This window comes from Mytilus trossulus, chromosome 10 (assembly GCF_036588685.1).
Source record: "Mytilus trossulus isolate FHL-02 chromosome 10, PNRI_Mtr1.1.1.hap1, whole genome shotgun sequence".
NCBI lineage: Eukaryota > Metazoa > Mollusca > Bivalvia > Mytilida > Mytilidae > Mytilus > Mytilus trossulus.
The window spans coordinates 13,477,997-13,490,721 of NC_086382.1; the positions used below are offsets into that span (position 1 = coordinate 13,477,997).

The 12,725-nt window shown below is 36.7% G+C and overlaps 1 protein-coding gene and 4 non-coding genes across 5 annotated transcripts; 1 reads left to right on the forward strand and 4 right to left on the reverse strand.

The window, feature by feature from the left end:
- Positions 1-1,002: 1,002 nt before the first annotated feature.
- On the forward strand, positions 1,003-7,661 carry LOC134687711 (uncharacterized). The gene is made up of 2 exons (XM_063548169.1): positions 1,003-1,065; positions 1,613-7,661. Exon 2 carries the CDS (start codon positions 1,716-1,718, stop codon positions 7,659-7,661), a length of 5,946 nt encoding a protein of 1,981 aa, XP_063404239.1. The 5' UTR covers positions 1,003-1,065; positions 1,613-1,715.
- Positions 7,662-10,459: 2,798 nt separating this feature from the next.
- Trnaf-gaa (transfer RNA phenylalanine (anticodon GAA)) lies at positions 10,460-10,532 on the reverse strand. The gene has a single exon. It is a non-coding gene; the product is annotated as a tRNA-Phe (tRNA).
- A 620-nt stretch (positions 10,533-11,152) lies between these two features.
- Positions 11,153-11,225, reverse strand: Trnaf-gaa (transfer RNA phenylalanine (anticodon GAA)). The gene has a single exon. It is a non-coding gene; the product is annotated as a tRNA-Phe (tRNA).
- A 620-nt stretch (positions 11,226-11,845) lies between these two features.
- Positions 11,846-11,918, reverse strand: Trnaf-gaa (transfer RNA phenylalanine (anticodon GAA)). The gene has a single exon. It is a non-coding gene; the product is annotated as a tRNA-Phe (tRNA).
- A 620-nt stretch (positions 11,919-12,538) lies between these two features.
- On the reverse strand, positions 12,539-12,611 carry Trnaf-gaa (transfer RNA phenylalanine (anticodon GAA)). Its single transcript has one exon. It is a non-coding gene; the product is annotated as a tRNA-Phe (tRNA).
- Positions 12,612-12,725: the final 114 nt, after the last annotated feature.

Genomic DNA, 12,725 nt, shown 5'->3' on the forward strand with positions numbered 1-12,725 from the left:
TTTCTTCATTTCTATTTTTTTTCTGTTTGCCAAAACTTTGGAACACAGGGAGGGGTTTTGTTACAATTTGCTGGGTTTACTTTTTATCTATACAAAAACCGAAAAAATACAAGGGTGGAACACCCTTAGCAACTGTGTTTCAAATCATTGTATCAATTTAATACAATAATTTGAAACACATATAAGACTTTCACTTACATGTACTTTGTTTCCACTTAATTTGTCTCCTCAGTGGCGTATCCAGAACTTTTCATAAAGGGGGAGGGGGGAGTTATCTGACCAAAGGGGGCCCACTCCAGTCATGCTTCAGCGAATCCCTATAAAATCAACCATTTTTTTCTCAAGAAAAGGGAGGGCCCCTGGATCCGCCTATGCTTCTATTTTAAAATATGTCTATCAGTATCACGGCACTATGACATGTAAACTGAAGTGTGATTTTTGAGGGTTTCTTTTGTATGAACCCGGCAAATTGTAACAAACCCATGTGGAGTACATAGAGCTATACTGAATGGACAACTACCATCTTAGACCAGGATCAAAAGTGCTAACCGAGTGATAAAATACTTGAAAGACTCAAGATTGCCGTAGCCTACATGTAGCCTGTCGGCAAAATTCATAGAATTTCTTCTTTTTTCGCTTCGAATATACTCCTCATAGTTACCAGGATTAAAATTTTATGTTTGCGTCAGATGCACGTTTCGTCAAAGTAATTTTTAAACTTCAATTTGGCGACAATCCTAGTTGAAGGAGATGAAGCGATGAGATGATTCTCATAATTTCCGCCATCGCCACTTTACCTCATTACTCCTAACCTTCCGCAAATATTTTTTTCGACAATCCTCGCTAAATTGTGTAACACGCAAGGGACTTTGTAGAGAATACCGAATGCTTGTCGGCCATGAGGAAATTTCCTCATGGAGTCGGACAATGTGTGGCAGAGGTCATATTAAGTGCAGTATTGCAAAGCATGTATGGAACGGATATGAACTCTGCGCCGGAGATTGCCAATCGGCAACAGCGGCAAAGCCAAACAAACTTTTTTTATGGTATTCAACCCTCCACAGGGTGAGTTTTCTGATAAACTGTAGTTTATAACCTTTATTTGTATGTCCGATTAACGTATTTAAAGTCTAAGGTCAGTCCTTTTGATTTAAATTGTGATTTCAAACGATTCTCAGGAGTCATATCTCACGTCACACTTATTTTGTATTTTACATGTTAAATTAAGCATTCCGATGTTTATTTGATGGTTATATATATTCCTGCATTTATTAGACACAATTCTCAGTCAATTTAAGCTTCTTAATTTGCGATTTTTGATTTTACTCCGTCAGTTTGTCAAAATATTTTTTGTATGGAACGCCATTAGAGCCATATATTTTGGCGTACGTTTTTTCCTAAAACAGTATGTGTATGGAACGCTTTTCGTGTTATAATTTTGTTATTCAAAATGTAATTTTATGGCATATTTAGATCATTTTTTGTTGTTTCATAAGATAAACATATTTTTCAATGTATGGAGAACATTGTTAACACTAATTGTACTATTAATTTGTGAAAATTGTCGATTGTGAACATTGTGCTTATTAGATTCATTTTTGTATATTTTCAGTTTTTTACCCTCTCTGGAGGTCTGCAATAAAAGATAATAACAACTCAGGTTCAGCTTATCTTTGACATTACAGTAAAAAACCTCGGTATCAGGAAGAATAACCATGGATTCAGAAAGAACTTTTCGTGAGGCAAGGAGACTTACTCCTGAAGGACAATTGATGTTCGAGGAGAATGTAAGACAGTTTACTTCAAAACTACGAATTCAACACAGATATATAGACATGATTTTTGGAGATATACATGAGCACACCCATATGACTAAACCATTAGCTTGTACTTATAAACAAGAACTAATGAAACATTTTAAGGAATATGAAGAAATTTCTCGCAAATATGACGACTATTTAATTTCTCAACGGTGTGATGAAAGTTCTCGTGAAAGATCTTCGCATAATTTGATTGCTAGTTCGTTACAACAGCAAGTCTCTAAAGCAATAGATAAGCTAGAAGCAATGTTGCAAACCTTTGATATGGAAGAACTAAATAAAATTAAAAGTGAACAATTAACAGAAATCATTCAACCACCCGACGCATTTAGAGAACCATCAAATACTGGTGTAGATAGAAAATCTAATTGTTCAAGAGGAAGTTCTCATCTTTCTCGACAGAGAGCCAAAGTTGAAGTCGCAAAGACCAGAGCAAAATTTGCACAAGAAGAAGTTGAACTTATGCGTAAACAAACAGCCATACAAGCAGACATGAAACTTCTAAGTGTGAAACGCGATATAGAGGAAGCGGAATGTGAACTCAGAGTCTTGAATGAGAATTTTGATGAAGATTGTGCTATTTCAGAGCCAAACAAAGAAGACGTCAAAAGACGTACTGCAGAATTCATACTAAAACAAACTGATCAAAATGCCAATATGCCTTTAACTCAAAATTTAAATGTTGATGCACCTACATTTAAACCAGCAGTAGTAAATCAAATGCCTACTGCCACATTTACTCAGACAGACGCCTGTAGAGAGTTTACACAATTCATTGTTAAAAAGGACTTGTTGTTATCACGGCTCTGTAAATATGATGACACACCTGGTTATTTCTTAGCTTGGAAAGCAAGTTTTACAAATGTAATGCGTGAATTAAACGTTACTCCGTCTGAAGAATTAGACTTATTGGTAAAATGGTTGGGACCCGAAAGTTGCAAACAAGCATTGAGCATTCGAGCAGCTAATGTAGGAAACGCATCTCAAGGTGTAGCCAGAATTTGGGCTAGACTTCAAGACAGATTTGGAAGTCCTGAAATTGTAGAAAGTGCTTTACGTAAGAAACTTAATAACTTTGCCAAAATCGGCAATAAAGACAATAAACGTTTATTTGAGCTTTTTGACATAGTTTCAGAAATAGAAGCAGTTAAAGAGAATGACATGTATAGAAGTATTTTTAGTGTTTATGACTCATCGGCTGGTGTAAAAATTATAATAGCAAAACTGCCATATAATATCCAAGAAAAATGGACAACAGAGGCCACCAGATATAAGACTCAAAACCACATGGTATATCCACCATTTACAGTATTTACCCAGTTTTTGCAAAAGATTGCAAAAATGAAAAATGACCCAAGTTTTTTCTTTGAGGATTGTCGAGAAGCCAAAGTACAGAATACTACAAATACAACAAACAATTGTTATGGAAATACAAGAAATCAGATATCTTGTGCACGTACTGAAACCTCATTGTCGAAACCGTTCACTGATAAAGTAAAAAGTTCAGACTCGGTATGTCCTGTGCATGGAACTAATCACTTACTGAATGAATGTAGAGGATTTCGCATGAAACCAATTTCAGAACGATGGGAGTTCTTAAAAAAGAATGGAATTTGTTTTCGCTGTTGTGGGCCTAAGCGCCATCTTAGAAGAGACTGCAAAGAGTTCTTGAAATGTTCAGTCTGTCAAAGTCGGGAACACCCTTCTGCTTTACATACCGATATCGGAAATATTAGAAAGAACGAACCCCCAGAATCTCACGAGGGGGAGAATGAATCAGGAGAAGTTATAACAGCATGCACACAAATATGTGGTCAAGTATCTGGCACCAGTAAGTCATGTTCAAAACTTATGTTAGTAAAAGTGTATCCAAAAGGACAACCTGAACAATCACACATGATGTATTCTTTAATAGATGATCAAAGTAACAAGTCATTGGCCACTTCCAACTTCTTTTATTTGTTTTCTGATAATGGACCAGAAACTGAATATGTTTTGTCGTCCTGTGCTGGAAAATTTACCACATCTGGACGTTTAGCTAGGGACTACGTGATAGAAGCTTTAGATGGGTCATGTGCGTTCGACTTACCAACTATCATAGAATGTAATGACATTCCGAACAATAGACAGGAAATAGCGTCCCCTAATGTGGCTATTCAATATCCTCATCTTGTAGACATTGCTCCTTACATTCCTGAAATCAATGAGCATGCACAAATTGATCTTTTGATAGGAAGAGATTTGATATCAGTACACCATGTACTCGATCAGCGTCTTGGCAAAGGTAACCTCCCATATGCACAGAAGCTGCCTTTAGGTTGGGCTATAATTGGTGAAGTGTGTCTCGGGAAAACTCATCCGCCTGGCATTCTAGATTTCGTTAATGTGAACAAGACTACCATTTTGAGTTATGGCCGTGCTACTTTCCTTAAACCTTGCCAAAGTGATTTACAAGTAGGTACAAACATTTTCCGTACAACTGACAACGATGAAAAGATTGGAGCATCAATCGAAGACGATACATTCCTGAAGATCATGAATTCAGGTTTTGTTAAAAATTCAGATGGTTGTTGGGTTGCTCCATTGCCCTTCCGTGAGCATCGGCCAATATTAGAAAACAACAAACAAGTAGCTTTGAAGAGAGCAAAATCTTTCGATTACAGCTTGAAAATTAATTCTACAAAACGAGAACATGTCATACAATTCATGCAGAAAATCATCGAAAATGGTCATGCTGAAATAGCGCCACCATTGGCTATATCGTCTGAATGTTGGTACTTACCTATGTTTGGGATATATCACCCCAGAAAACCTGACAATATCCGAGTGGTATTTGATGCGTCCGCAGTGTGTAATGGTCATTCATTAAATAACGTTCTGTTAAAAGGACCAGACCTCACAAACAGCCTGTTAGGCATTTTACTACGTTTTCGAAAAGAGGCTATAGCAGTAACTGCTGACGTCGAACAAATGTTCTATAATTTCAAAGTGAGTGAAGAGCATCGTAATTACCTTCGTTTCATTTGGCATTCTGATAATGACATAGAAAAACCATTGATTGATTACCGTATGACTGTTCACGTGTTTGGCAACAGTCCCTCGCCGTCAGTGGCAACTTATGGACTTCGAAAATCTGCTGAGACTGCTGATCAAGATGTGAAGGATTTTGTAAATCGCAACTTTTACGTAGCCGATGGTCTGTTGTCGTGTCAAAATGTTGAGACAGCTGTTGATTTAGTTAAGAGAACACAAAGTGCATTGTCAAGTGGTGGTAATCTTAGGTTACATAAAATAGCCTCAAATAGCAAACATTTGTTGAGCCAGTTTCCCGTTGATGATCTGGCTAAAAATCTAAAAGATCTGAAATTTGAAAATGACTGCTTACCTTTGCAAAGAAGCCTAGGTATGGCTTGGGATATTAACAATGACTGTTTTACCTTTCAAGTAGCGCATGACATCAAGCCATTTAGCAAGCGTGGTGTATTATCAACGATCAACTCACTGTTTGATCCGATTGGCTTCACAGCCCCTGTTTCAGTTCGTGGTAAACTTCTCTTACGTGATATGTTGACTTCACTAGGACACTCTGAATGGGATGACCCATTACCTGATACTTACCTACATCCATGGAAGCAGTGGATTAATACGTTACCTGATCTTGAACAATGCTGTATTCCGCGTATGTATAGTGACATCTCATATGCAGAAGCTTCGAACAGAGAAGTTCATATCTTTTGTGATGCTTCCAAAGAGGCAATAGGTGCAGTGGCTTATTTGAGATTAATTGACTCACACCATGTAACAGTTAGTTTTTTATTGGGAAAAGCAAAGGTTGCGCCTTCGCATGGGAATACTATTCCTCGATTAGAACTGTGCGCTTCTGTTCTTGCCGCAGAATTATCAGATCTTGTCAAAGAGCATCTAGGTATAGATCAAAGTGAAATGTACTTTTACTCAGACAGCAAAATAGTGTTAGGTTACTTGACAAATGAGTCAAAGAGGTTTCATGTATACGTTGGAAACCGAGTGCGACGAATTCGAGTCTCTTGTGATCCAAAACGATGGAGTCATGTTTCAACTGAAAATAATCCAGCAGATATTGCAACACGTGGAATTAACCCTGCAGAGTTATCAAATAGTTTATGGATAAAGGGACCAGCATTTCTTTATGACATATCCCTTGAAAATTTAGATAACGGTCCACATCAGTTGGTTGATGCTGATAGTGACAAGGAGATTCGCCCAGAGGTGCAAGTAGCTAAAACACAAACTGTAGCTCAAAATAATGTACATAGATTAGGGACACACAGATTCTCAAAGTTTTCAGAATGGAGAACTTTAGTCAGAGCAATTTCCTTATTGAAACAACGTGTTAGAAATCGAGCTCATCATAACGATGAATCTGAACATTTAGATGCATACAAACAACCAGATGCTTTGAAACAAGCTCAACAATTCATAATTCGTGAGGTTCAAATGGAAAATTATAGAGATGAAATAGACAGTATCAAACATGGAAAATCGTTACATAACAATAGTTCTCTCTCGCAACTATCGCCCATACTTGATGTTGATGATACCTTAAGAGTTGGTGGTCGCTTACGAAACTACAAAGATTGTTCAGATCTTTCAAAACATCCTATTATCTTACCAAAACATCACCATATATCATTACTTATTGTTCGACACTTCCATGAAAAAGTGGCTCATCAAGGCAGAAGCCTCACAGATGGTGCTATCCGTACAGCTGGTTTTTGGATTTTAGGCAGTCGTCGTTTAGTTTCTTCAGTGCTGCATAAATGTGTGATATGTCGTAAGCTTCGTGGTTGTTTCGGTTGGCAGCAAATGGCAGATTTGCCTCAGGACAGATTGACACCATCACCGCCATTTACATTCGTCGGTGTTGACACTTTTGGCCCATGGCCTATAGCTTATAGACGCACTCGTGGAATACAAGCTAATCAGAAAAGATGGGCACTTATGTTTACATGCCTTGTCAGTAGAGCAATTCATATAGAGGTCATAGAGGAGCTCAGCAGTGCTTCATTTATAAATGCGTTGCGTCGTTTCATTGCCTTAAGGGGTGAAGTTAAACAATTCCGTTCAGATAGGGGAACAAATTTTGTTGGCAGTTCAAAAGAGTTAAATATGATTACTGAATTTGTTGAAAAAGACTCTGTGAAAAGTTTTCTCTCAAACAACAACGTCTTGTGGCAATTTAATCCTCCACACGCCTCCCACATGGGAGGCGTGTGGGAAAGGATGATTGGTGTTTCACGTAAGATTCTCGATTCAATGTTATTACGAGAAGGTTCGAAAAATCTTACGCATGAAGTTCTAACTACCTTGTTATCGGAGGTAACAGCAATAGTGAATGCAAGACCCTTGGTTCCAGTGTCAACGGACCCAGAATCACCATGCGTTCTTTGTCCGGCAATGCTTTTAACACATAAAACAAATCAGGACAATATTTCTTTTCCAACGTTTGGAAAGAAAGACATGTTGAAATCTCAATGGAAGCACACTCAATTTCTAGCAGAAGAGTTTTGGAACCGCTGGCGTAACGAATATTTAAACCGTCTACAAACTCGACAAAAATGGACTGGTGAAAACAGTAATATGAAGGAAGGCGATTTAGTACTTTTAAGAGATAATGAATGTGCTCGCAACTATTGGCCAGTCGCAATCGTTGAAAAGACATTCCCTAGTTCTGATCAGAAAGTCAGAAAGGTTCAAATTCGTGTCGTGCGTGATGGGAAACTGGTTAGTTATGTGAGACCAATCAACGAACTAGTAATGTTGGTAGAGCGTGTGGAAATAAAAGAAAGTGAAATAGACTAATGATTATAATTTTAACTTGTTGAATCTTCAAATAGTCAGAACATTTAACAACAGTTATAACATTTTGCATTGATAATTTGTTCATGTTATTTTAAATTTGTTTATAAATTGGTGATTTCAGTTTGAAATCAGAGGGGGAGTGTATTGTCACACTCCGGAAATTTACGGATCTGTTCCGTCATTATGTTGATTTTTATGATGATGTCTGCCAATCGGCAACAGCGGCAAAGCCAAACAAACTTTTTTTTTATGGTATTCAACCCTCCACAGGGTGAGTTTTCTGATAAACTGTAGTTTATAACCTTTATTTGTATGTCCGATTAACGTATTTAAAGTCTAAGGTCAGTCCTTTTGATTTAAATTGTGATTTCAAACGATTCTCAGGAGTCATATCTCACGTCACACTTATTTTGTATTTTACATGTTAAATTAAGCATTCCGATGTTTATTTGATGGTTATATATATTCCTGCATTTATTAGACACAATTCTCAGTCAATTTAAGCTTCTTAATTTGCGATTTTTGATTTTACTCCGTCAGTTTGTCAAAATATTTTGTGTATGGAACGCCATTAGAGCCATATATTTTGGCGTACGTTTTTTCCTAAAACAGTATGTGTATGGAACGCTTTTCGTGTTATAATTTTGTTATTCAAAATGTAATTTTATGGCATATTTAGATCATTTTTTGTTGTTTCATAAGATAAACATATTTTTCAATGTATGGAGAACATTGTTAACACTAATTGTACTATTAATTTGTGAAAATTGTCGATTGTGAACATTGTGCTTATTAGATTCATTTTTGTATATTTTCAGTTTTTTACCCTCTCTGGAGGTCTGCAATAAAAGATAATAACAACTCAGGTTCAGCTTATCTTTGACATTACAAGCCCTACAGATATCGCTATGCTGTATCTGTATACTATACAGATCTGTATCTGTATACTATACAGATATCGCTTTAAAGCTCCGGCCACTGCCGGACTGAGTATTGTATGAACCTGCGTGACCTCATAATGTGTATTGCAGTCGCATTCCAATGACGTATTAATTGCGAATTAACGATTACTTTTATACGTTCTGTTTGTTTTCAAACATTTCTTTAGAGCAATAAGAATCACACCAATTTTCTGATAATATACACACATGAACAGCAGTCTTTTCTACGATGACAACTATCGATTTCAAAACTTGAATGTGTATGATTGTGTAACAAAAACAACCATGTCAATTTCAGCATGCATGTTTAGTGAATGTCGAGGCTGAAGTCGCTGAAGCGTAGGACAACTCGTACACTCCAGTTTCAAAATGGAGAATGTTCTTTTATTTGTTTTTAATGTTGAAGTTAGTTGTTGTGTTAAAATAGATAAGTATTCACCTTGAGCGATGTATTATCGTTGACCATTCGAGATTCTTTTTTTGCGAAGCAGTCTCCAGCTGAATGTGTGATTACTGTATCGTATTACTACACGGGCCTCAATGGATTTCAAATCGAAAATAAATGCAAAACATGTGTTTTTGTTTCTTTCAAAACGCAAATAATATATAGAATTAATTGCAGGATAAAGACAATAACTGTTTAGTGTCTTTAGATATCATCTGTATTTGTACTCGGCTCGAAACAGGTGTAGCTAAAAGCTCGCATACACCTTGTTTCCTAGCCTCGCACAGGCCTTTGTTAGTCTTGTATTATCTTAATTTTAGTTTCTTGTGTACAATTTGGAAATTAGTATGGCGTTCATTATCACTGAACTAGTATATATTTGTTTAGGGGCCAGCTGAAGGACGCCTCCGGGTGCGGGAATTTCTCGCTACATTGAAGACCTGTTGGTGACCTTCTGCTGTTGTTTTTTTATTTGGTCGGGTTGTTGTCTCTTTGACACATTCCCCATTTCCATTCTCAATTTTATTGTCTATATCTATCTAACATTTCTTTATCTTCCTTACTTACCTTATCTATCACAAACTGACAAAGTTTTTCGCCTGCTGTTTTGTCACAGCCTTCAATGGCAAAAAGTTTTATAGTATAAAATTTTACTTGTTCATTTAAGATAGAATCAATGTCACATTTATACTCACCGTTTTCTGTTTTTACACGTTGCCATAATTTGTTCTGCCCATTTTTCTTTTCAAAATTAAAAAAAAGTATTTGGTCGACTTCTCGCCGTCTACGGCCCATTTAGTTCGTGATCTAATGTTTGCGGAGACTGTTTTATTAGTAAAATATTCCTTAATTTTATTTTCTATTTCTAAAATTTTGTCACATGCTTTATTTGAATCGTTCAATTGAGGTTTCAATTTTTCAAGCTGTTTTTCTAAAGCAATGACATTATTTTGATTTGATAAACGGTTTAGTTTTTGACTAATTTCCATTGTCAAAAATTTAATTTTTGATTTTGTTACATCCCACCACTCTTGAAAGCTATTAAATCGGTTCTTACTTTTAACCCAATTTTCTATTCGTGATTTTGAATTGCCTCTTTGAAAACTCTACCGTCTATTTGTTGGAAATTTAGATCGCCATATATCATCTCAATCAAAATTCAATAAGAGACTTTTCAACTCGTTTAAGCCTGTATCATCATTTTGATGTGAAGGGGACCTATCTAGTTTTCTATCTAACGCACAATTAAAATCTCCTAAGAAGATATTATAATGATCTGTGCCATCATTTGAAAACAAGTCATTTTTAGATTATAGTTACATCTAGTCATTCTATGGAGAAAAGTTTCTTTGGATTATCTTGCAAAAGTGGTGAGTAGCAAAAAATATCCTGCCAGCCGCCGGATTGTTCCGTGCCGGAACCCGGGATTGAACCGGGGGCCTTTAGATCTTCAGTCTAACGCTCTCCCAACTGAGCTATTCCGGCTGACATGGATTGTTCGGCAATTAGGTGCATTTATAGCAACTGAGCTGTTAGACCAATGATATAATTACATGAAACTGAAAGTGCATATGTGCATGTGCAAATTAAGAAAATTATTTTCTGGTGTTGAAAATTGTATGGATGGCTGAGGAATAAATTTAGAAATAGTTATAGATACCAGTATAGTTTCAAACACGTGTTTGTTCTTAGAATATTTATCATTCATTTCTATGTGAAAAAGTCTGTGTATATTAACATTAAGATTTTAGCTTTAATAAAAGAAAGGGAAAACAAAAGACGTTTTCTTCTTCCAAGAAGAGAAGAAAACAGTTAGTCTTTCGTCGACGTTATCTGTCAACATCCGTGATTGACTTGACATCATAAAGAATCATCGCCAACGTTACCAAGTTAGATTAACGAACAGCGGTTGATCATTATAAAGACATCACCGTTCAGCTGGTAAATGTGTGTTTTCTTCTCTCGTATCATGTGCACTGTTTCTGCAATCTGACATGCCATTAGTATAGTTACACCTAGTCATTCTATGGAGAAAAGTTTCTTTGGATTATCTTGCAAAAGTGGTGAGTAGCAAAAAATATCCTGCCAGCCGCCGGATTGTTCCGTGCCGGAACCCGGGATTGAACCGGGGGCCTTTAGATCTTCAGTCTAACGCTCTCCCAACTGAGCTATTCCGGCTGACATGGATTGTTCGGCAATTAGGTGCATTTATAGCAACTGAGCTGTTAGACCAATGATATAATTACATGAAACTGAAAGTGCATATGTGCATGTGCAAATTAAGAAAATTATTTTCTGGTGTTGAAAATTGTATGGATGGCTGAGGAATAAATTTAGAAATAGTTATAGATACCAGTATAGTTTCAAACACGTGTTTGTTCTTAGAATATTTATCATTCATTTCTATGTGAAAAAGTCCGTGTATATTAACATTAAGATTTTAGCTTTAATAAAAGAAAGGGAAAACAAAAGACGTTTTCTTCTTCCAAGAAGAGAAGAAAACAGTTAGTCTTTCGTCGACGTTATCTGTCAACATCCGTGATTGACTTGACATCATAAAGAATCATCGCCAACGTTACCAAGTTAGATTAACGAACAGCGGTTGATCATTATAAAGACATCACCGTTCAGCTGGTAAATGTGTGTTTTCTTCTCTCGTATCATGTGCACTGTTTCTGCAATCTGACATGCCATTAGTATAGTTACACCTAGTCATTCTATGGAGAAAAGTTTCTTTGGATTATCTTGCAAAAGTGGTGAGTAGCAAAAAATATCCTGCCAGCCGCCGGATTGTTCCGTGCCGGAACCCGGGATTGAACCGGGGGCCTTTAGATCTTCAGTCTAACGCTCTCCCAACTGAGCTATTCCGGCTGACATGGATTGTTCGGCAATTAGGTGCATTTATAGCAACTGAGCTGTTAGACCAATGATATAATTACATGAAACTGAAAGTGCATATGTGCATGTGCAAATTAAGAAAATTATTTTCTGGTGTTGAAAATTGTATGGATGGCTGAGGAATAAATTTAGAAATAGTTATAGATACCAGTATAGTTTCAAACACGTGTTTGTTCTTAGAATATTTATCATTCATTTCTATGTGAAAAAGTCCGTGTATATTAACATTAAGATTTTAGCTTTAATAAAAGAAAGGGAAAACAAAAGACGTTTTCTTCTTCCAAGAAGAGAAGAAAACAGTTAGTCTTTCGTCGACGTTATCTGTCAACATCCGTGATTGACTTGACATCATAAAGAATCATCGCCAACGTTACCAAGTTAGATTAACGAACAGCGGTTGATCATTATAAAGACATCACCGTTCAGCTGGTAAATGTGTGTTTTCTTCTCTCGTATCATGTGCACTGTTTCTGCAATCTGACATGCCATTAGTATAGTTACACCTAGTCATTCTATGGAGAAAAGTTTCTTTGGATTATCTTGCAAAAGTGGTGAGTAGCAAAAAATATCCTGCCAGCCGCCGGATTGTTCCGTGCCGGAACCCGGGATTGAACCGGGGGCCTTTAGATCTTCAGTCTAACGCTCTCCCAACTGAGCTATTCCGGCTGACATGGATTGTTCGGCAATTAGGTGCATTTATAGCAACTGAGCTGTTAGACCAATGATATAATTACATGAAACTGAAAGTGCATATGTGCATGTGCAAATTAAGAAAATTAT